The following is a 25,466-nucleotide window of genomic DNA, read 5'->3' as shown; positions in this document are numbered from 1 at the left end:
GTATCCTCATAGATCTAACACCGTGGTTACACTTTGACAGGCAAACTCGAGAAGACGTTCGTAGCCGTGCACATTTCACAACCGACGATGGGGCTTCATACATCCAAAGCGGGTATCCATGGAGCAGCAGTCCTGCGTAGTATACTCACCAGGGCCTTCATAGCGAACTGCAGCCGAGTCGCTGAGAGCAATGTGTTCTGCTGAGCTGGCCGCAGTGCTTATATACCGCCCGAACCTTCTCCGAAAGAATCGAGTTTGACCGGCGACGAATTAAAGGTCAGATGGAGAGCAACTTTAGATATCCACGGAAACCGGGCGCTCACCAGTTTCACGAGAGCGAAAGAATAGACTTCTGACAAAAGAAAACGACACGGTTCGGTTAACACGCCCGTTGTGCAGCGCCGAATAAAAAAAAAAAGTAAACAGGCGACTAAAATACCTGCGACTGCCCGTGCAAACCAGCTCGTATAAGGTATTGAATCCGTCGACCACTCGAGAACTCACGAAGTTTATCAGTTCGCTGGTATTGTGAAGCCATGCTTCAGCCATGTAGGCAGCCGCTTAAGTGTGCTCGGTCATGAGGCATTATTTTTTCCATGTACGATCCAGAACTGTACATTTTGGCCTTGCAAAAGTTATAACGTTGATTGACTTCGTAACGGCAGTTAACGGTATAACGTGTGAGGAGCTTTATGGCTACGTTTACAGGCGTAACTATCGTCAGTACTCATCTATGGGGCAGAAACTTTGAGGCTAGCGAAATTATTGACATTGAACGGCGAGCAACGCAGCTAGCTATGGAGAGGGAAATATTACAGCGGAAACGTTCAGAAGATACAGATTTATTCAGTAGTTCGTGTTATGAGAGGCCCTATGTCCACAAACTTTTTACCGTCGATGTCCCGTTGGTGTTAGGGGGGGGGGGGGGCTTTGTACGTAGCGAGAGAGAAAGAGAAAGGAATTTTAATCAGACGAAAAGGAGGAGAAGTCGGCTGTTTGTGCTGTTGCAATACTTGTTTTACGCTCTGTCTTTGTTCTCGCTAGTGTCAGCCACAAAGGTATAAAGGTAGGAAGAACTTTTATTTTCCTGAACTAGGAAGTTAATTTTTCTGTGAGCAATCCGCTGAAGTGTGGGGAGAGGAGATCTGTTCATTAATTAAAAAAATTTATGTCATGTTCGGGGTTGACTTTGCGTAGAACCCTGAATTGCGTTGTGGCCGAAAGACGTGTGCAGAGTGTTTTGCATGTCGCGGTCGTGAAACTCGTTCCTTGCTGAGTGATCTGTGTGGGACCACGAATGTGCAGTGGAGATATTCCAGAAAGAAAACACAGTGGGCTAGAGAACGTTCGTCATAAGTGCACGTGCTGTGAAGAGCAGTGACACTTGACATTGTGACTTGCAACGTTAAGCACACCATTCCTGAATGTCGCTACTCTAACTGCAGCCATCTACAACGTAGTTTGTGGTTATAGCACATATTCGCTAAGGTAACCTCCATATTGCCTAACGCGGCTCCTGGGATGAATGCAATGCTGCAGCTATGTAACGCATCGTGTTACCACGTTACAACACTTGCCTCACGTAAATATCAACGCGTAGAAAAAGAAATGAAAAAAGACGACCTTTGTAGCGAATAAGAAGGGACAATAAAATGAAAATCAAAAGAAATAATCAATACACTCTAAGAATAAAATGGAGGATGCTGCATGCCATCTTGCCTCTGCGCATACTTGACTTTCAGAGAATGAGCTATGACAACATATTTTCGCACTGCATTAAATACAGTGTCATGCGCCATGGCGGTTTTCATTATTTGCTTCTTAATTCAACACGCTGTAAGCGCCCTTTTCTTTCGCCAGCAACTCAAAAGTATTCAGAACATCAGCCCCAGAGAGAGAGAAGTAAGTTAACTGTAAAACCTTTTGCGCTATTGTCACTTCACATGCTTTGTGCAAAGATGAGAAAGAGAGAATTGAAAACCTACGGAGTAAAAATAAGGGAAGAAACGGGAATCAAAGCGCTCATAGATGCAATCCTCCCATTAAGCCTGGATTGAACCTGATGAACGAATTCAGGATAGAGAGTGCGGGAGTTGGGGGGGGGGGGCGGGGGAGGGGGATTGCCATCTCTTTCTTGGCTTGTCGGTATTGGTCCTACACAGTGGTCTTGGTATATTGTTGGACCGGACAAATATATGTCGGTACTGTGAAGTGCTAAGAGTCGATATTCGTTTGCAAGATGATGACAAGAGGCCGGTACTTTATGGTCGCATCCTGCAGAAGTACCAGCATATTGTCGTGTGTGGCCGGTTTACGTTGTATAGTTCTTGCCGAATTGATGAGGTTCATTGGAGGAGCGCCTGAGTGTTACAAGAACCTTAGGATTTAGGGGACCACTTGCGATATGTAGCAACCTTACAATGCTCTATGGCGGCCCATCACACAAAATCCTGGCAGTTGTTAAGTGTGGGTACTTACGCTGGAAATAGAATTCTAAAATGGAAATTGCACGGAAAATGCAACAAGCTCAATGTACCCTCTCTAAAGACAAATGAAAAGAAAACTGGCTCGGGACATGAATCAGGGAAAGCAGGTATAGCTCTGGTTCAGCCATATAGCCTGGTGTTCTGCATTCAGTGGGACCACGCAGAGACTGCGTATCCTTCCGCCCTCATCTAAACCTCCCCTTTCCACAGAAGCCACCCGCTGGGTTCTTCCCGCCGAAGCGACCTTCCGATGGCGCATTCCTCCGCTCTCACCATCACATCCCAAGCCTCCCACCCTTATTTCTTCTCGCGCTTTTCCTCTTCTTCATCTCCCCTAAACGGGAAGAGATCTCTCGCTCTCTCTACTTTGCTACCTGCCAACGTTAGCAGTTGGCAACTAAGCTGATTTTAACTGAAATTAATTAGATCAACCTATATACAATACAGTTGATAGGCTAATTTAAATTAATTCACTCATTAATTAAGATCTTATGGCTGATGCTGCCAATTTTCCGAAAGAATGCAGGGCTTGATGGAAAGTGCACGGAAAACAAAAGGAACAAAACTGAGTGAAGATGGTAGCGCTTTTCTGCCGTTCTCATTCGGCCCTCTGTTTCAGCCCGAAAGCGTTAAGGCGCCCTTTCTCCGGAAAATCCAGCGTCGTCGTCTTCGGAGTTTTGGGCGAAAAATCCCCGTACAAGCAGCCTAAGTGGACCGCCTACATTATGTGACCTTTTGACGTCATCACAACAACCTGCCTACTGGATTGTGAGCAAACTGACCACCGCGGTAGAAGCAGATAAATTTGATTGGTTGCGTGAGGTTGCTCTTCCCGGGCAGCCTCCCTGGACCCACTACTGGGAGCAACTGTCATCGCAGGGAAGTTGCTCATCGCTTAACCGCTGCACCACTGCTCCAGAGAGTGGTATGAGGACTCCCAGGGATCCATGAATGCAAAGTCGGGAGTCACCAATTTCGTATACATGGGCATTAATTAATACACTAACGCTATCTCCGCTCACCCTTAATGCGGTGCTCTGCACGGTTTGTGCCCAGCATGAACCACCAGATTGCCAAGGCCTACGACTTACTAGTGCACGGTGATATGGCTAAACCAAATGTGTAACAGCCACGCTGTAAAAATCTTTCTAAACACAGCCTTCCCGAAACAGGAGCACGCCTCCTATATTGCACCTATATAGCACGTTTACTTTTCTCACCGAAATTCTGCAGAAGTAGACACGGGTGCATAATTGCGCACAGTGCTCGCCAAGTTGCCGGTATCTGTTAGCGTACAGTCTTTGAGTAAAATATATTTAACCGACGCGCCCATAGTATTGTCATAATAAGACGTTTGCGCTCACCGTCCCAGCACTGTGGCAACCTCTGCTTTATAAATCTTGAAAACATTGCAGGCTGCACGTAAAAACGCTGATGTCTTGCATAAGTACTCATCGATATCATAACTTAAAGTTGGAGAAAAAGGCAGTTGAAAGGCGTAAAACTAAATATAATGCAAAATCAAAACATGCCAGGAATAAGCGTCACATGTGCCGAAAGAATTAGGAACAGACTGGGAGAATATGTCGCGACACAGCGGAGATATTGTGCTCGGTATAACCGTAGAGGACGATGGTGAGTGTGCCTATCAGACTTATAACTGCTTTTTTTTTTATTTTTCCGTTGTCTTTATTTTTGAGGAGGTCGCCCTGCTTGTGATTTTTTTTCTGCATTCTGAACAACAGAAGTGATTGTTTAAGCTTATGTATACCCGGCATTCTTGTGTTCGTCATTTGTGTCTTAATGAGACAACATTTCTCTTGATTACAAACGTTTTGGAGGTACAGTGGGAAGTCCGAGTAATGCATGACTCGAAAAACGCAATTTTTGATCAAATAATAGGAGCCGTCGCCTTTCTAAGCTTTTCGGACGCGCTTTGCCGCCTCATTCCAGCACATCAATTCATTGTCACAGTGTTTCTCATCAGTGTACCTTTTTGCATTTAGCTACGTGTAATGAGACAAACGTAAGCCTTTAACCGCGAGATAACACAACCATAAGATTTTTTCTTTCTTCATCTGATCACAGCAGAAGGTAATGCATACTTGACCACCTTGTATCTTTTAGTTATCCTTCTCCCGTGTCAAGTTTCATTTCTCATTTCCATCTATAACTGAAAGGTGCTCGATCTGATGGGACTAGGGTCTGTTGATTTGCTCTCGCTGCCGATTGTCGCTGCGCAAGATTGTGTGTCGTGCGCTGTAGTGTACATGACTGGCCAGCTGAAGCAGTCATATGAGCTGCACTTAGTAATTGTGGGTTTTCGGGAGGATGCCGAAAGTGTCAGAAAATCCGTACGCTCTCCGTACGTGTTCCATATGGCTTTCATAGCCTTTCCGTAGAGTTTTCACGTGTACAACTCTTTATTAATTGTAGGGCTTCAAAGTAAGTAGATACGAATTTCGATTTTACGAATTTGTTCTCCAAATAGACCGTAACGACTTCGTATGTTCCGCATGGTTTCCGTGTGATTCCCAAGGTAACCATTTATAAATATAGCAATCGTTAGATGGAACAATTAAAAAAGGACCAAACTTGGCAGATAAGACAAAATGAAACGTTTCAGAAACTCTCAGAGTTGCTCACTTCCCCGTGCAGCCCTCGCTGCAAAAGATTTACGCTTTTATTTTTTTATAACTTTTACTTATCATGAACCACTACTTCTAAAGAAGCAAACATGTCTAGATGTTCAGCATCAAAAATTGTGTTTATTTTGCATTTGCATGGTATCTGTACATGAAGAGGGGGAGAGAGGGGGCGTGAGGGAAAGACAGACATGTCAGCTAAGCTGGGTCCTGTTTGCTAATCTGCACATGAGGAACAGGGACAGAGGGACAAAAAGAAAGAACAGAAAGTGGACAGAATGAATCCGAGACATGTCAGAGACCGGTCCATGACAACTGCAGCAGTTGTCCAGTTGGTTTGGGCGCCGCTGACCTGTACGGCCAATTTCCCAGTATTTCCACTATACAAAAAGCTCCGTTCTCCAGGTGACGTACTGTAGTCAGCAGTATCAGGCGTGGTAGGCCGAAGTGAAGGCAGGCGTAGAAGAGAGATTGAATGGGCTCATGATGTCAGCAACTCTCGCACACTCAAGAACTACATTTAGGCGACAGCTCAGAGTACTTAGCCGTAGAACCCGTGACCGTAGCCGTAGCCGCCATAACCACCGTAGCCGTGACCATAGCCCCCATAGCCACCATAACCTCCGTAACCACCGTATCCGCGCCCGTAGCCCCCGTAGCCACCGTAGCCGCCGTATCCTCCATAGCCGTAGTGCGCCCTCTGGTTGTCGTAATGGTGAGTGATGGCGTGGCTGTAGCCTCCGTGGCCGTAGCCGTGACCGTAGCCACCATGGTATCCCGCGTTGACCGCTACCAGTGCAGCAAGAAGGACGAGGACGCAAACCTAAAAATAAAATAATGTTATTTAATTATCTTCAAAATTTACCTCGACAAGAATACCAGGGCTATAGATGAACAACATTCTATGGAATGTGCAAAAGACTGTGCGTCGTCGTAAGCTTTGGCACCAAATTCCCACAAATCGTTGCCTTTCTGCATCTGAAAGAATGTGTCCTCGGCTTGAATAATTAGCTAAACTCGAAAGCATAGTATGCTTTCATGTGCTTTAACATTTTGACTAATGAATATGCTGATATAACAAGTAAGCTTTAATATTCTTGAATATTTTGCTGCTTAAACTCCCCTGTGAAGCACCCAACCCTAAGAAGGTATTTATGCACATAATGTGTTCCCGTATGCATGTGCGATGGAAAAGGAAAAAATCTACTGACACACTGAATCGAAAGTAATCCCGGATGCCCCAAAACACTAAGACAGCCATAGACGCTGGATAAAGCTGCTGCTTTCGTAAAGTGCACTTCGTCTAAAACATCGGCAAGTTGCGATCGTATAATGTCTATTGGCACTTTAAGATGCTTGTGAGCGTCACAGCTGCTATGTCAGAGGCGAAATCCAGAGGTTCACTCGGGGCAACGGTTCACATGCAGCGCCGAGTCCAGAGATATGATCCGCGTATCCAAAGATGCCGTGCCCAAACACGGATACTTACGACGGTCTTCATAGTGAACTGCTGGAGAGCTGGCGAAAGCGCACTGCACTGTTAGGTGAAGTACGCGAGGGAACTTATATACCACATAGCCCTAGCGAGCGAAACCAGCGACGAATAACAGGCTACGAAGAGAACAAGAAAAGGTAGCCTTATAATCCCGGCTGTTACCAGTTTATGGCCGATCGAAAAGACCAAAACCTACGCCCAAAGCAGAATGGCATGGTTCACTTCGCGTACGTTCGCTGTATGGAAGGAGAAAGTAAAAAGTGAAGAAAACGCGATACTACAGAAAAACGCGGCAGTTTCATTGTTCGTGCAGGTCAGCACTCGTCGACCGCAACTTGTGGGGTGCTCAGCCAGTCGGTGATTGATTTTCGAACTTTAGAAATCCAGTGTGCGAGGCTCTAGCGGCGCAAGCATCACACGGACATCCTGAACGCCTCTGCGAAATGTTATTGAGCGATATGGTCTGCATTACTGGACAGAGCCTAAGACAATGATATAAGGTGTGTGTGCGTGTCATCGGCCACTACTGAGGGATGAGTTGGAGCAACACGATAACTGACAGTGCAAGAAGGCTCGCCGAATTTTCATTAGCTTTAATAAAATTAGAAGCCACAGTAACAACAGCAGCAACAGAATCCAAATGGACGCATCTGAGAATCGCAGAATTCGGGCGCGGATATTAGCTTCATATCACAAGTATTTTGGGGTAGGAAGGCCACTGGTATGCAGCAAAAACACAGAACATGTTTGCAGCTTTCCACTTGAAGCCGCTTTCACGGATTGTGAGGTGTCGAGCTCTCTTGTATGTAACTAGCATCGTGCCCCTCATTTTGAACCAAGGGTTTTGCTTGATATGCTAACAAAGAAAAGTAATAAACATATGCTGACTTTATTTATTTTTTTATTTTATTTGGTCATACTGTTAACTCTCAAAAGAGGGTCGTTACAGGGAGGGAACAAAAACAAATACACTTCATAAGCACTTCAATGAGCAATCATGAGTCAGAGTTCAATATTTGTGCACCATTTCTCAAAAACATATCAACACCTAGCTCAAATTGTTGCTCGTTAGCACTCTCCACAACATCACTTGGCAATTTGTTCCACATTTCAATTACATCAGGGAAGAAGGAATACCGGTACACATCCGTACGTGTGTTAATAGGCTGTAGTACCCTGCTGTGGTTTTTTCGGGAACCACGTTTTAGAGGCGCTTTCAAATAATGTTCTTTATTTATTTTTAATGGCCCTTGCATTATCAGGAAAGAAAGTTTGAGTCGATGTTTTATTCTTCTAGTTTCCAGCGTTTCCAATTCACACTGCTGCATCATCTTTGTAACCGAGTCAGTACGGCGATACTTGGAACATATAAAACGTGCTGAAATCCGCTGTATTCTTTCTACCTTCTTTTTTAAGCATTTTTGGTGGGGGCTCCACACAGCATTCGCATATTCCAGAACTGGTCGTATAAATGTTTTGTAGGCGACTAACTTAATTTCTCTAGTCGCGTTTGGAAGTTTTCTCCTAAGAAAGCAAAGCTTCTGATATGCTTTTGAATAGATTCTCAATGTGAATACGCCAGTCTAAATTATGAGTCACTGTCACCCCCAAGTATCGGAAACTCTGTACCTCGACCAAGGTATTTTCTCCAATATTATATTCAAATCTCATCACGTTCTGTTTTTTAGTTACGTGAGTGTATGTAGATTTTTTTCGCTTACGATGCACTGATGTCACATATCTGCTAGGCTTCAAAACATCGCAGATGCTGCATACAATAATAATGACAAGCATTAAATAGATGCTGCCTGCGGCGCTCACGAGGCACTTGGGGCCCAAATCTTCTAGGCGTAAAAAGGTGGCAGGGAAGTTACTTTGGAAGGGCATTGTTATAATTATGAAGTTGATTCTTACATATAATATTCTCGTATTTTTTCCTCCTAATGTCCGGGTGCAACAGCTTCGGATTAGCGTGCGCTTACAGAGCAGCCCTCACGAGCATAAATGCCATAATGGCATTTGTGTCTACGCACCCATCTGGGTTGCGTGGACGGTGAACTGCGAACTACGTTGATGCCTGTTATGACAGGCGTTGGATCCGAAAGAATATTCACAACGTTTTTGCTTTCATTTAGTTAATGATTTACACAGCTTTCGCACACCCTTATGCGTCAAAAAGCTGGCAAAAGGACACGGTTAATTGGAGAGACATGGGAGAGGTCTTTGCCCTGCAGAGGGCGTAGTCAGGCTTATGATGATGATGATGATGGCATCTGGCGGTAATTAGCGGTAGCGCATGCTCTAGAGAAGCGTGCGCGCTCTAGATATTTTGCTGTAGCAGTGTGCGCTATATAGTACACGCAGACCCGTTACACCTCAAACCCATACGAATATTACTTTCTTCACGGATACCTGTTGCCTTAATTTTAAATCTCACTATTGTACTGCGGAGTTTTGCGTGTCATGTCGCAATGCCTTTAATTAGCTACAGCCACGTCTGTGGGCTAATATCATGTGTGGTGAAACTAATGTGTAGGTTCCGTAATTATCGTGTAAATCATACGAGCATGTTGCGTTGCGTTTTTCATTCTTGAAATGTTGCTTCGTTTTGTATATGGCGTTCGAAGCCACGTTTTGCGTTGTTACTTTCGAGCTCAGATAGTCAGCCAAATGCAGGCAAGTACAAAAGCTGTTTTTGCCTTTTTGCATAAGTAATGAACTAGCGGATCTCCTGGAACTGTTAATGCACTCCGCTACTCAGTACCCGCCAGAACTGAAAAGATTTCAGTTATGCTGTAGTTCTTTATTCATTGGCCTTCCTTCACGTATACGTATACAACTATGAGGATTATCTACTAAACTTAAACTCTTTGTAAGCCTGCGGACCACACGTAGCCCTACTTGCTTCAAGTGCCGGGAAATATGCGTACTGAATACTACAGAACAAAGAAACGAACAATACAGCGCGTTTTTCTCTTTTCCTATTGGGTCTCCTTGGGGTTCTGTATGTTTTTACAAGAGTGAATTTACTGTTTGACGCCGCCCATACTGCCGGAGAAAAAAAACTTCAAAATTTATTCACTTTTGATCCTTTCCCTCACAATATTGCCTCGTAATACTTCTTGAAGCCTTTTTTTATTTCTCAGACAAATTTGCCTACACGTCGATATGACGGAGGTGCAGATGCGCACCATATTTCAGGTCTTTTACAAAGTCATTGAAGAAAATGTGTGCTACTTTTCTCCGCAAAACCAGTGGGTTAAACAAGTCGGAACGGATGCCGCTTAATTTCTAGAGACATTCCCAGTCGAAAAAAGCGATAGAACCACATCAGAACCGCGTCTGAAATACGACAAAGATATTTTGTAGTATTGTCGTAACGAGGAACATTGCTATTGTCTTTTTATGGTTTATTGAGGTTTAACGTCCCCAAGCGATTCAGGCAATGAGGAACGCCGTAGAGAAGGGTTCCGGAAATTTCGGCCACCTCGGGCTCTTTAACGCGCACTGATATCGCACACACATAGACCTCGAGAATTTCGTCTCCATCGAAATGAGACCGCCACTAATCGAGCCCGTGTCTTTTAGGTCAGCAGCCGAGCGCCATAAACAATGACAACCGCAAAAAATATGTCGTAGTATTTTTCTTTTGCACTGCAGCTCTTTCTGCAGCAATATTCGGCAGTTCAGCAATACCTTTCTGTAATGCCTACAAAAACTTCTGTTGTTATTGCAAAAAATGCTTTGTTACTGCAAATGTTTGGTGAAAATTACAGGAGGTTTGTTGTGAAGACAGAAACAGGGTCGTTACCTGACTTGTCTTGTTTACAAGATCTCTGTCGCGCTGGAACAGGCAGCGCAATGCAGTAGGAAGGCCAGTACAACGAATATTTTCAGCACCAAACACAACATTTGTTAAATGTGCCGTGCGCTTTTTTACTTGCGCCATTCATTACGCTGTGTACATGCTCACTCGTTTTATAAAAAAAATTAAGATTGAATGTTATAACATTCGTATACAGTGCGAAAACATGGTGCAGGATGGCAGGTGCTGCCACCGGTGGAATTTGTGCGATACATGTTGGTCTCGAACAGACACAGACGAACATTAGACAAATTTTCCGGGCCTGAACCACCGGTTTAGTGCTTCGCACTAAAATCTTCGAGCCTGCTTTGTACAAACCGCGGGACATCCACCAGACTTAAGAATAGTTGCGTGCAGTCAGAATGTCTGGGGTCACATATTTAGCTGCACAGAGGTACTTCTGAGTTAGCCGTTAAAAGTCATCCCGTTCAAGTTGCCACACTTTAAGTCTAAGTTGCCGTGTGTCTTACTCTCAGAGTAAAAGTTTCCACCACCACCACCACCAAAATGGGTATAACGCGCTGAGCTAATCTTAGCAGCCCGTAAAGAAACAAAAAAAGTAAATGTATAAATTCCCGTTTCAAGCACTCGAGTTTACCTCAAGTGCGTTGGGATTGATGCGAGGAGTAATCATGATTTCTGCGCCAAACGCTACTAGGACACTGCATAGCGCTTGTACGGCGCATGCGATTTGCGATTTATGAGAATAAATCTCTTAATATCAACAGCGGTGGCTCAGTTGATTGGCTTCGGGGCTGATGAAGCCAAGGTCGCGGGAAGGATCCTTGGTTGCAGCGGCCGCATTTTCTTAGGGACGAGGTGCAATACCGCAGTGTTAGTGCACATTACAGAATCCCCTCGTTGGCCGAAATTAGTCCGCCAACCTCCCCTAAAGCGTCCCAGTCAATCCACATAGAGCTTTTTGGCGGTAAACCTTACCCAACTCCTATCAAATCTCCTGCTGCCTGCAGTTACCCAGCACTTACTGTGCTTGTTACGTCTACTCCTTCTTGTAATCATCTACTCTGATATAACTCTCTCAGGTAGCTTAGTAGCAATGGGGTTCTTCTGTTGAACACCAGTTCGCTGGTTCGATCCCAGCCCCAGCGGTAGCCAAACGCCAAACACAAAACGCCCATGTCCTGCCACATCGGGGCGCGCTGAAGAACCGCGCGTACAAACTGATCCTCAGCCAGAGGAAAGCTTTGGCACCTGAAATTGTTGTATTTACGTAATTCTAAACGTAATGCAGATGGGAAAACGAAGCAGCTACACTCTGAAGAGTGGCGCGGATTGGAGCGGGACAAGCTCAACTCGGGTATAAGCTTTCACCTTACAGCCGGCATAATGGGGATTTGGCAGTGGTAATAGCAATGGTGATGTTAGGTGCATTTCAATATGCTTTCTTTTTTTCTGCGCTTGGGTTTAGTACTAGAAACATTCATTTTAGCCCCGCCGCGGTGGCTCAGTGGTTACGGCACTCGGCTGCTGACCCGAAAGACGCGGGTTCGATTCCGGTTGTGGCGGCTGAATTTCAATGAAGGCGAAATTCTAGAGGCCCGTGTGCTGTGCGATGTCATTGCACGCCAAAGAATCCCAGGTGGTCGAAATTTGCGGAGCCCTTCACTACGGCGTCCCTCATAGCCTGAGTAGCTTTGGAACGTTAAACCCCAATAAACCAATAAACCAACCATTCATTTTACGCCTAAGCAATTTCTGTGTTCAAGATTAATAGCTGTTTTTGTTTGTTTTTTTTTTCTCAAAAGGCCTTCATACTTGTCGCCTCCCCTACAGCAGTGAACAAGCGACCGACCGAGAGCGTTCGCTGCACAGAAGTCTTCACCCTCTGCTATGAGTGCACTATCTTTCGGACCCAGCTGGACCATATGACCAGAGGCAACACATGAGCACCCATTCTGAATGGCACAATAGAATCAGCTTCCCCGATCGGTCGCCGAAATATTTGACTATTCTGTGTTTAAATCAGCTTTAACCCAGACGAAGACAAGTCCTCTTGTCGAAACGTTGGCTCAAGCAACCTGAGGTTTTCCCCTCCCTTGTTCATTTTGTGATCGCCAAGGACCATCTACCACACCCTCTCTCTACCATGGACTGATAGTAACATAGTACATAGAGTTCTTGCGCACTGCCATTTATTTATTCTTTTTCAGCTCATCTGGTGGTTCTAACAAACCTGGTTTCTTTTCTCTTCCTCTTTTCACAAATTCTGCTGTTCGAGTGCATGACAGTATGTTTGAGCAAGTTTTTTCCTGCCTATTTGAAAAATTGCTCCTTGTGTTTTTTTTTTCGTGGTATACTTGTCTGCTTTTATTATTTGCCCATAATTTTGTGCTAATAGCTGTTAATTTGTTTCATTTTATTTGCTGTTACTTATTTTCGCGAGCCATGATTTTGTTCACATTTTTATTTCACATTTTGTATTAATAGTGACTGTTTTTTTTTTCTTATTTGCTGTTGTACCCCACTCTACCCTATAATGACCTCGGGCCCGGAGGGTACTGAAGTGAATAAATGAAAATGAACAACTAAATAAATTCTCGGGCTCATAAGCTCATAATTGCATTACTGCGCAGGCCTCGCCTTGAGCGCAGAAGGTCAACGCGCGAGCTTTACGTCCAGATATGGAACGACATCATACCATGATAGACGAAGAAATTCCTCTGCCACCTGTCGCTTCCAAAAGCGCGAGCTTTAAAGGCGCTCAGGACAACTTTAATTTGGCATCCATCGGTAGTGTGCCGTGCTATAGTCACAAAAGACAGCTCTCACCAAAAACGGAGCTCTTGTTGTTGTTGTTATTGTTGTCCTCTAGATAATGGCGCGTACCCACTGCGGGGGATAGGCCAAGACACAGGCGGCAACTGATAGGTGCAAAAAATGTTAAACAAGAAAATAATGATGGGGAAAAATAAAATAATTTTGATAATAATAGCAATTAGGAAATAAATGAAAGAAACTCTGATGTGTAATTGAAATAGGCTAAACAAATGCTGTGAGATCGGTGACTGAAATAGAGAACGGGGCTAAATATTCCATGCTTCAGAAAGCTTTCGTTCCAGAGAAATATTGATCATGAGAAAGAGCAGAGCTTAAGACGGCAGCCGTTTAGTGTCTCTAAGGAAGTTTTGCATGGCGGAGAGCACATTCCAGTTGCTGTGCCCAAAGGAGGAAGCCCCAAGAGACAGAGCAACCCCAGCTGACAGACTTAGACCAAGCTGTCGTAACGGAAGCTCCAGCAGGCGGCTCCGTAAAGAGGATAAACGGTGGCAGGTCAACAAGAAATGATCTATCGTTACAAGTTAGAAAAGAAGAAGAAAACTTGCAGGGGACACACAAGCTTAGTTCAAGGGAATGACGCGATAGCATTAATGGGTTAATGGCCATTTATGCTTAATTGGTCGTTCTCGAATTTGCATTCATAGATCCCTGGGTGTCTTTAAACTCCTCTTGGCGCAGTTGTGCAGCGGTGCGCTTATGCGACCGAGGCTGCTCTTCCTGAGCAACCTCTCGCAAGCAAAAACTAATCTACCTGCCGCCTGCCGCGGTGGTCAATTCGCTGACAATCCGGTGGGCAGGTTGTGAGGATGCCACAAGGTCACGTGACCTAAGTAGCCGACCTAGGTTGCCGGAGTGGGCGCTCCAGCGGCGAAGCTTCAAACTGTCGCCAACGCCGACGTCGCCAACGCCGATGCCGCCAGCGCCGACGTCGCCGGCGCCGGCCAATTTTTTCAGACTGGGGTACTAAAGCTCTCGCGTTAATAGAAAATACAAGTGTCACTGTTGCCGGCCGATTTCGCAACTAAAGTTCCTGCGTCAGCAACTATTATCGAGTGCATCCCAGAGGCAAGGCAACCCAGCCTTCCCCTTCAAAAGGGTAGCAAAGAATCCCTTTAAGTGTAGACGTCATGGGTTTGAATCGGCTTGCTGGCAAATTTTTAAATCCAAATTTTTAAGCCATACATAGCTCATTGTCCTGCGGGACAAATTTTAACACACGAAGAAAAAGCCAAGGAATCAATTTTTATTCAGAGCAACTGCTGCATAGAGTTCCTCAGTTCGCCTTTACAAAGAAATTGAAGGCTGGCTTTGAGGAAAAGACATGGCGTTGTGACCGTCTCATTTCCGGCGACGCCTCAAACATGCCGTAAGGGAAGGGAGGAAGTTGGGAGGGAGAGAAGAAAGTGAGAAAGGTGCCGCAGTGGAGGACTCCGGATAAAAAACGAAGCATTCTTGTTAAGGGTTCAACGGCGAAGAAGCGTTTATTCTGCGTATTATGTCTGTAGTACATGAAGAGGGAGAGTGATCAGATGAATGGAAGGCAGGGGTGCTTTCCAGGCTAGGTCCGATTTCTACCGTGCACATGGGGAAGAAGAAGAAAGGGACAAGAACAAACGTGAGAGAACACAAAAAGGAGAGCGCAAATAGATGCCTTCTCACAGGTTTCCAGTGGCCTCTCAGATCTCCAAACTTGTAACACACTACAAGCACTGCAGCAGCCGTTAGATTGATCTCTGCGGCGGTCACCGGTGTGGCCAAGATCTCAGGACTTTAGTCGCTGGAAACGGTGCGATGCTCAGCCGATTCATAGCAGTCCGCAGTATCTGGCCGTTAACGCTGAAGTACGGACGCACTCAGAGATTTTGAACGATTTCCTTATAGCAGCAGTTGTCGCGCACCAGTATACAAGTTTCTATCACAGCTTGGAGACCCTAGCCGTAGAACCCATGCCCATAACCGTAGCCACCGTATCCGCCGTAACCGTGGCCGTATCCTCCATAACCGCCGTAACCTCCGTAGCCTCCGTAGCCACCATAGCCGCCGTATCCACCATAGCCGCCGTATCCACCATAGCCGCCGTATCCGCCATAGCCATAGTGCGCCCTTTGGTTATCGTAATGGTAGGTAATGGCGTGGCTATAGCCTCCGTGGCCGTAACCGTGACCGTAGCCTCCGTGGTAGCCAGCGTTGACCGCTGCTAGGGCCGCCAGAATAACGAGGATGCATATCTGAAAAACAAGAAGTCCTTAGTCACTTCTGTCCAAGACCCACAGGACTAGCAGGCCCACACGAACAATATACTAATAAATTCGTATTTGAAGCGAGTTCGTCCCCTGAAAATGCCGACAATTACAAATCACAGCGTTTGTCTCGTGGAGGGCAAGATATTTCGCATGTGGGAATGACGAACTAATTAGAAGCACAGCGGCACAGTTCAGTCCTCATCGTGTCATTCCACTAGAAAAAAAAGACCTGCAAAACGCCCATAATTTAAAGTCATTAGTTAACTAAAAGTTCACTGGCGTCAGGCAATACACGTTTGTCTCTGTGATGCACTTTAGAAAAGATCCGTGTTTTATCTCGCACTTATTAACTGCGTTACCTATTACTTCATTATTTTTCTGTAAAAAAAATAACGCAGACGTTGAATTCTGCTACGTTTGTAGAATATAAATTAGTAAAAAGCTCCAGGCACTACGCATTAATCGTGTACCTGGATAATCTGTACTAATCTAAAAAGCAACAGCACGAAGTTGACTGATGTTTGCTGATAAATACCTCCGGGTTTAACAAAAAGCTCCACCTCAGAACCATTGCCAAGATGCGAACACTATTCAGAGCACTTTTGTCTCTAATCACACGGAAATCATAGTGAACGTCACAATACTTCACTTTCAGATGGGATGAGGGTATATAAATACAGGAAGCACAACAGCTGGTACTCACGGTGGTATTCATGATGTACTGCTGCAGAGTCGGTCAAAGCATATTGCTGAAGCCTTCGACTCGACTTATATACCACCTAGCCCTAGCGAGCGATTCTAACAGCTCACACAGAGGGCAAACCTAGATACCCACGTGATGCCGGCGCTTACCAGTTTATGGGCACTCGAAAAGGCCAAAACGTTTACACAGAGCGGAGTGAAACGGTTGGCTTGGCGTAAGCTTTATGTCTACATCAAAGCGAGAAAAACGAAGAAAAAGAAAGCCAGGAACTATACGTCAGCGAACAATGTAGCACTTTCATTGTTCGCATCGGTCAAGGGACCATTGTCGGCTGCAGTTCGCGGTGCTCAGCCAATCGAAGACTGTTGATGCTCGCGATCACTCAGCTGCTTAATTCGAGGTCCAAGACGCAAGAGGTGCAGTCTGAGGGTCATGGGCGTCCTGCCCGTCAATTGGTCTCCAACCGCACACCCGCATCTCCGGGAACAACATATAAGACTGTCTTTTTGCCCACGCCGGATGAATATTTCGATTAGCAGCAGTGGCAACTAGCATTGCCAAAAGCGTGATTACGGAAACGGACGCACGGCGGAGCTGGCATAGTGCGGCATAGAGATAGAGTAGACACCAAGCATATTGTGAATATTGCCGCGAATTTTTGTAGTCTTTGTTCATTCTTCAAAGCTGCCGCCACGCCGCTTTCAAGCTTTCCTTGTGATGCCAGACGCGCCTAGATTTATCTCGATTGATCGCATCCAGGCGGAGCCGATTCTACGTTGTTCCAGTATGTTCAACTTTTCAAGCATTATCTCGAAAGTTCGCTATCAGCTTTAAAAAGAGCACGGCCGACAGCGGCGGAAATTCAATTCTTTTTCTATGTGGATGCAACAAGCGGTCAGCATGGAGCGGACGGTATCGGCAGTGGTAGATGGAGAAGGCGCACTCAAAATCACAGCCTCGTCGCGCACCCGAGACATAACGACGGCCGAAGAAGTTGCAATAGCGCTCGCTTGCGTCGCTACCCGAACGCATATAATTATCAGCGACAGCAAGGCAGCCGTACGAAGTTTTGCAAAAGGTAGAATTTCAGAGGAAGCCAAGCGAATCCTGAAAATGAACCCAATTAATAGAAGGATATCCATAATATGGACACCTGCGCACAAATCTCTCCCTGGCAACGAGGCTACGCACGAGCTCGCTCGAGACCTCTACTCGAGCGGCCGTAGAGCAACCCGAATGCAGAGGATTAAAAGATAGCATAGCCACTTATAACGAGTTTACTGAACACTATAAATCACTAAGAAAGACATTTCCATCCCCGTATCGGTCTCTAATCAACAATGCGCGTATCTCGTGGAGCTTACAAGCTAGAAATTACACCTGCCCAGTCTGGATCTACTTGACACAGACCGGGTATGAAAACGACGCGAAGTGTAAGAATAGCGGAAAAAGGGGCACTCTTGATCACATATTTTGGAATGCGCCGATTCTCAGGGCGCCAGCATAAACATTAACAGTAGAGAAGCCTGGGAAATTTGGCTGCGGAGCGAGGGCCCAGCAATCCAGCAGCAAGTCACCCGCCTGGCGGCTGAGGCCGTGAAGCAACCATGTAACTTCACTCGTCCTTAGTCTGCGGAGCATCCCTACCCGCGTCCCAGGCCTCCTTGCCAGGACCGGAGATTTGGGGGCTGTTTCCCGGTGGATCAACAAAAGTTTTCGTTCATTCATTCTGTTCCATGACCGCCGAGCTCACCTGTTGTTACGCCGCCCCTGAGACATTCGGTTCTTTGCCGGCGCAAGTCAGCCCAAATAAAGAGTTTCGTTTCGAAGCCATTCTTCCTGTTTTCCTGCTCGCCGGACTGTCACCACTACGTGACATCTGGTGGAGGTGCTGGGTGGTGACTATAGAAGCAGCTGAGCTCTTTCTTTCCTCACAATATTTCCGGAGCCCTCCACTACGGCGTCTCTCATAGCCTTAGTCGCTTTGGGACGTTAAACCCCATAAACCAACCAACCATCCTTCCTCACAATGCTTGTGAATGCCTTCAAGAACTCCACCTTCAATGATTCCCACGTCGCTGGAGAAGCTTCGTGGTTTTCGAACCAAATTCTCGCTGGTCTTTCCAAGACAAAGAAAACGTGACTCACTTTAGTCTGGTCGTCCCAGCTGTTGAACACGACGACACGCTCAAACTGTTCCAGCCATTCTTCAGGATCCTCGCCCGATGAACCGTTGAACGTGGGCGGCAGTCGGGGCTGGCGCAAAATAAGGGGGGCTGGTGTCGTAGCCATCGCTGACGTCGGAATTGAGGAGTCCTTCTTTGCTCGCGTACGGTCCGTAGCAGACCGTATTCAGGTAAACGCCTCTGGCGACGATGGCTGCTTCGCACTTCATATTCGGTTGGGATGGTTTCTGCGGCTTTCTTGCGATCTGCTTCAGCGAGTAACGGACACAGTTCTGGCAGGCCTGAAGTGGCAGATCTGTCTGGTATATTCAGATGACATCGTTATCTTCGCCTCGAACTTTGAAGAGCACCTAAAACGGCTACGAACAGTACTAGACGCAATCAAATCGTCCGGCCTAACCTTGAAAGCAGAGGCGTGCCACTTCGCCTGTGAAGAGCTGCTGTTTCTAGGCCACAACGTTTGCAAGGAGGGAGTACGCCCACAGACTTGACACGAATGACAGAACGCGTGGCCTTGACTGCCGTCAGCGCCACGACGCGATATTCATTCATTCATTCATTCATTCATTCATTCATTCATTCATTCATTCATTCATTCATTCATTCATTCATTCATTCATTCATTGGTCTTTGTTGCTTTACAAATGTACGCAAACACTGCTCGGACCTATAGCGAACGGCTAGTAACGGGTCCAATAGAATAAATTATACAAGCATGCAGGCAACAATATACCAAAATAAAGACAGTAAATTAGTATAACGAAGCCTGTATATCACTCTCAACAGTTGTAAGAGCATCAACAAAAGAAACACATATATTACAGATTATATACACTAAAAACTTACAGATCAAACAAAACGCGTAGAATTTACACAAGAATTAAGGCATCACAAAAAGCTAGAGGAAAATAGCTGATAAGTATTTACAAAGCATCACAAGGGTACAACACACGAGAAGAGGATAAAATGATTTCAGTACAAACTTTTTAATTACAAAACATTTTTAGAACAGACGCAAATGTATAAATCTATAAATAAATCAAGGTATCAGGATTCGGCTACATGCAAACAATATCAGGCAAATCTCTAAGACGATATTCATCGTGTGCGAGTTAATGCTCTCGGTATGTTCACGGTGGCTTTCGATAGCTATCTTATAACATATCTTCTAAACTTCTAGAGCACATTATATCACCAAGCACATTATATCATCAAGCTAGAGCACATTATATCATCAAGCTTAATGTCCCACCTTGATTCAATTCATTTCTTCTATTCTCATCAGCATGGCTTCAGGAAACCATTTTCATGCGAAACCCAGCTGGCAGAGTTCACCCAAGACATCCTTAAGGCCATAGACGATGACCTCCAAATAGATGCAATCTTCTTAGACTTCTCGAAGGCATTTGATCGCGTACCTCACAATCATCTGCTTGAGAAACTTTCGTTCCTGGCAATTCCTGCCAATCTCATATGCTGGCTCGAACATTTTCTAAAAGGACGCTCGCAGTTCACATCAGCCAATAACATCCAGTCACCATTAACAGATGTAAAATCTGGTGTCCCTCAAGGGGCCGGGTTATCACCATTACTCTTCTTAATATACATCAACGACCTGCCCTCTAATATTCAATGCAAATTGCGACTCTTTGCGGATGATTGTGTCATCTATAATGCAATAAGTAGCCCAACCGATAACCTCACTTTGCAACAGGACCTTGACTTATTGCATCATGGTGTGAAAAATGGCAGATGCCTTTAAATCTTTCTAAGTGCAAATCGTTGTCCTTCACTCACAAACACACCTCGACGAATCACACTTACAGCATTTCATCAGTCCCTATAACCGTTTGAAAATTTTATAAATATCTCGGTGTACATCTCACATCAACAAATTTCTTGGATCACCCACATTAGAACCATTTTCTCCGACACTTCACGCACACTTGGCTACCTGAGAAGGAATTTGAAATCTGCATCCCCTAACATAAAACAACTCGCGTATGAAACATTTGTGCGGCCAAAATTACAGTATGCATCATCCATCTGGCACCCATGGCAATCGGATCTCACCATCGAATTGGAATCGATCCAAAATCGTGGAGCTCGGTTCATCACTTCATGTTACTCAAGAGAAGCCAGTGTCACCGCCCTCAAGCAGTCCCTCCGTCTCTCAACACTGGAACCACGCCGCGTCGTTTCCCGCCTATGCTTACTTCATACATTTTATCATAACACAAGATCACGGCACGCTCTATTAACCGCCCCACTACGAACGTCCTCCCGGCTTAGTCACGGTAACCCGATAGCACGCATCAGTGGCCACACGTCTGCTTACAACAACTCATTTTTCCCCAACGCAATAGCACGATGGAATTCACTGCCTAACGACATCGCTGCATGCACTGATCACAAAACATTCCGCGAGAAAATCAAAATTCACCTCACATAGATCTTGATCACTTCTGCGCTCTTTGTAGCGAGTATTGCTTCATATATCTTTAATGAATGATGTATCACCTGCTGGGAAACCCTGATGTGACTAAAACTCCTTTTATGTTTGTTTGTATGTTTGTTCTTTTTATTGTTATGCATGTTCCCATCATCGCCGTTGTAAACCAATATGTGCCCCCCCCCTTATGTAATGCCTTCGAGCCTTTAAGGGAACAATAAATGAAATCAAATGAAATGAAATGAAATGAAATGAACCGCGGCAGCTTAGCGCGCAGTTTTTTTCTGGTTCCCACGATAAGAAAACTGCAAAGAGCGCTGCTGTGGCCGTGGAGGCCGCATCGGCGAGCAAAAGCGCAGAAACGCTCCCGCGACGAGCGCTGTCCACGCCACGATCAGGCACAAGCGGAAAAGCAGTGAAAGCGAGCTGCGCACCAGATATTGTCAGCCACCGTAAACACACCGAGAGCATTATCTCGCACCGATGAATATCGCTTCGTGGCGCTAACGGCAGTCCAGGCCACACGTTTCGTCATTCGTGTTAAGTAGGTGGGCGGCTGCGGCCAGACCCGCTGAAAACAGGTGCTACTGCAATGTTTCCACCGCCGGCCGATAAGAAAGCTGCGCGCAGATTCCTCCGACTGTGCGCGTATTACCGAAGATTTGTCAAGAATTTTTCGCCCATCGCAGAGCCACTGACACATATCTGACAAAAGCAGACGTGCCATTTAAATGAGAAGCGCCGCAAGTAGAAGCCTTCCAGGAACTCCAGCGTCGTTTAGTCCCCACCGATCCTCGCGCACTTTGATGAAAACGCCGAGACTGAAATTCATACTGACGCAAGTAGCGTGCGCCAAGGCCCTGTCCTCATTCAGAGAACTGACGGACTGGAGAAGGTAATCGCATACGCTAGCCGTTCTCAGTTCAAGGCCGAGGCTAATTATTCGACAACTGAGGAGTGCCTTGCCATCGTCTGGGCTGCGTCGAAATTCCGCCCCTACCTGCACGGACGACCACTCAAAGTGGTCAGCGATCACCACGCGCTGTGCTGGCTTGCCATTTTGAGGGTCCCCTCCGGCCGCCTCGCTCGATGGAGCCTGCGCCTCCAGGAATTTGACATCAGCGTCGTTTACAAGTCCCGACGCAAGCACTCTGACACCGTCTGCCTCTCACGAGCCCCTGTAGATGCACCGCCGGCGGACGACGATGAGGACGCCTTCCTGGGACCCATCAGCTCCAGCTCTTATGCACAGCAGCAACGCTCGTACCCCGACGTAAAATGCCTCATCGAATACTTGGTAGGCAAGGTTTCTTCATCCCCCGCCTCGTTCAAGAGAAGATTGTCGTCGTTCTGTTTACAGAATGATGTCCTCGTGAAGAAGAACTTTGCAGCGAACAAGACAGCCTACCTCCTTGTTGTACCTGCAAGTCTGCGCGGAGAAGTTCTTCAGACTTCACACGACGAGCCGACAGCTGGACATCTTGGGGTTTCTCGCACCCTCCGCCGCATTCAAGACAAGTATTACTGGCCCCGACTGTCTGCCGATGTCGCACATTATGTGAGAACCTGCCGAGATTGTCAGCGACGAAAGACCCCTCCAACCCGACCAGCAGCATTTCTGAACCCCATTGAACCCCCCTCAAGACCTTTTCAGCAGATCGGCATGGACTTGCTTGGCCCGTTCCCGAAATCAACATCTGGAAATAAGTGGATCATTATAGCGACCGACTACCTGACCCGCCACGCCGAGGCAAAAGCCCTACCGAACGGAACAGCAGCAGAAGTCGCCAAATTTTTCGTGGAGTGCATTCTTCTGCGACATGGCGCACCCGACGTGCTCATCACGGACAGAAGAACAGCACTCGCCGCGGACTGACGCAAACATCGTGCGTTACAGCCAAACCAGCCACCGGAGGACAACTGCATGCCATACGCAGACCAACGGACTGACCGAGCGCCTGAACAAAACCATCACCGATATGCTCGCCATGTATACGTCGACGCCAAACACAAGACCTTTGACGTCCTCCTGCCATACATCGTCTTCGCCTACAACACCGCAGTGCACGAGACCACCCAGATGACTCCTTTTAGGCTCGTTCATGGCAGGGAGGCCACAACCATGCTAGACGCCATGCTGCCCAACGATACCGAGGAAGATAATGTCGACGTCGCCGCTTACCAGCCCGAAGACTTGCCCGATTACGGATCAAAGACCAGCAGACACTAGCAGACCTTCTACAGTCACTAGTTGCACTGCAGCAAGCATTCGTTCATAGGCCTATAATTTATGACATCACGTCCTGGGGTTTGCCGTATTGCCACGTATCATTGTTGTGTCCGTTCGTTCGCGCTCAAGGCCGCAGGAACGGGGCGTATTCATCTTAATACAGCGCGATACACAGGACGAGAGAAAGAAACAAGAGACGACACGAGCGCAATCTAACAACTGAGTTTTATTTCTAGAAGGGTTACTTATATACGCACCAAACACAACGATAAAACACAGACACATCGCGATAGCCCTCACAAACCCGTACGCGCATGTAGCGGACTGCAAAAACCGCCTCATCCCAACAAAGCCATTCAGCATCTTAGCACATGACAAGACCCTGCAATCAACCTGTCGCCACACATTCCCCCAGAGCTCGAAACTCTTTCTTTATCTACCAGATTAATGGAAGGCGAGGCGACACATGTTCCAGTCTCCTGGCTTATCAAAAACGCCTCAACTAACTCCCTGCAGGTCCTATCTGGGTGACAGAACAAGATGTTAGTCCTGTCCAAATGGGGGAAGCAGTCTTTACATTTTCGGCAGTGCAAAGCCAGGTTCGAGGACACTGCCCCTTTTACTGATCTGCGGTGCTCAAACAGCCGCTCATTAATACAGCGGCCTGTCTGGCCGATGTACGTCTTGCCGCAGGAGAGCGGTATCGAATAAACGACTCCAGTCTTGCACACGACCAGTGGTTTCTTGTGGGAAACTGTGCATTCATTCCTTGCTTGGTCGTCACGGCACTCGATCTTCATCCTTACCGCGCTGCACACTCTGCTCATCTTATCCTTCGCTGTAAAAACCACTTTCACCAGGGGCAGGTTCAGAGACTGAGGGACGCTGGTTATCCGGATATGGCTCTGGCTCAAATATCCGAGAGGATATTGACTAGGGGCGTTTGTCCAGCAAAAGAAAAAGAAAAAGACGGCATGCTTACAAGAACCGTGGCGATTCCGTACGTTCATGGCATGTCTCACCGTTTGAAGAAGGTAGGCTCGAGATTTGGGGTGAAAGTGGTTTTTACAGCGAAGGATAAGATGAGCAGAGTGTGCAGCGCGGTAAGGAGGAAGATCGAGTGCCGTGACGACCAAGCAAAGAATGAATGCACAGTTTCCCACAAGAAACCACTGGTCGTGTGCAAGACTGGAGTCGTTTATTCGATACCGCTCTCCTGCGGCAAGACGTACATCGGCCAGACAGGCCGCTGTATTAATGAGCGGCTGTTTGAGCACCGCAGATCAGTAAAAGGGGCAGTGTCCTCGAACCTGGCTTTGCACTGCCGAAAATGTAAAGACTGCTTCCCCCATTTGGACAGGACTAACATCTTGTTCTGTCACCCAGATAGGACCTGCAGGGAGTTAGTTGAGGCGTTTTTGATAAGCCAGGAGACTGGAACATGTGTCGCCTCGCCTTCCATTAATCTGGTAGATAAAGAGTTTCGAGCTCTGGGGGAATGTGTGGCGACAGGTTGATTGCAGGGTCTTGTCATGTGCTAAGATGCTGAATGGCTTTGTTGGGATGAGGCGGTTTTTGCAGTCCGCTACATGCGCGTACGGGTTTGTGAGGGCTATCGCGATGTGTCTGTGTTTTATCGTTGTGTTTGGTGCGTATATAAGTAACCCTTCTAGAAATAAAACTCAGTTGTTAGATTGCGCTCGTGTCGTCTCTTGTTTCTTTCTCTCGTCCTGTGTATCGCGCTGTATTAAGATGAATCCGTTCCAACTTGCCCAGTTTTCTGTTCTAGTTAACTGGGCGTTATTATTTTTATACGTGACGCGATAAGCGACCGGACTAATCTCGATTGATCACAGCCATGAACAACGTCTATTTTTTTCCAGATTACTGTAGTTAATTTGAACCGGCTATCTCGAAATTTCCTTGTCGGCTTTAATTGAGCGATGCAGCGAGCGGCAACCATGCTGTTCGACGACCGCCATACACTCCAGTTGCTAAGCCGCCTCCGAGGGATTCAGTTCTTTGTAGGCGCAAGTCAGCCTAAATAAAGTTTCGTTTTTAAGCCATCCTGCCCGTTTCCTTGCTCGCCAGACTGCAGTCACCACTACGTGACAATATCATTGTCATATTGCGCCACTTCTGCCTATTTAAAAGAAGTGTCTCACATTTTCGGAGAAAAATTGTGAACATAAAAAATTGTAAAATACTCTCGTGGAAATGTTGAAAGTAATGGTCCATTCTTCTGATATGTAGTGAAATTTTTCTCTAAGGTGTTTTCATCAATCGCATCGAACCGTTAAGACTGCGATAGAAAACCAATAGGGAAAGCTTTTACCGACAGCAAAAACATAGAAAAAAGAAA

At 46.3% G+C, this 25,466-nt stretch overlaps 2 protein-coding genes across 2 annotated transcripts; both read right to left on the bottom strand.

Annotated features, from left to right (window-relative positions):
• Window positions 1-5,672: 5,672 nt before the first annotated feature.
• LOC149329114 (uncharacterized) lies at window positions 5,673-6,632 on the bottom strand. The gene is made up of 2 exons (XM_089562127.1): window positions 6,621-6,632; window positions 5,673-5,954 (listed from the first exon to the last, which is right to left on the bottom strand). Exons 1-2 carry the CDS (start codon window positions 6,630-6,632, stop codon window positions 5,673-5,675), a joined length of 294 nt encoding a protein of 97 aa, XP_089418253.1.
• Window positions 6,633-15,054: 8,422 nt separating this feature from the next.
• Window positions 15,055-18,528, bottom strand: LOC149329113 (uncharacterized). The gene is made up of 3 exons (XM_089559177.1): window positions 18,385-18,528; window positions 16,004-16,022; window positions 15,055-15,535 (listed from the first exon to the last, which is right to left on the bottom strand). The coding sequence occupies exons 1-3, from the start codon at window positions 18,526-18,528 to the stop codon at window positions 15,222-15,224; spliced, it is 477 nt and encodes a 158-aa protein (XP_089415303.1). The 3' UTR covers window positions 15,055-15,221.
• Window positions 18,529-25,466: the final 6,938 nt, after the last annotated feature.

The sequence above is a fragment of the Amblyomma mixtum genome, chromosome 9, assembly GCF_055824585.1.
Source record: "Amblyomma mixtum isolate Tamu chromosome 9, ASM5582458v1, whole genome shotgun sequence".
NCBI classification, from domain to species: domain Eukaryota; kingdom Metazoa; phylum Arthropoda; class Arachnida; order Ixodida; family Ixodidae; genus Amblyomma; species Amblyomma mixtum.
Note: the sequence above shows the minus strand (reverse complement) of the source record. Positions and strands in the feature narration are given on the sequence as shown.

Bases quoted from the DNA above. Each gene is read 5' to 3' on its own strand.
- LOC149329113 (XM_089559177.1), bottom strand. From the start codon at position 18,528: ATGGCTACGACACCAGCCCCCCTTATTTTGCGCCAGCCCCGACTGCCG.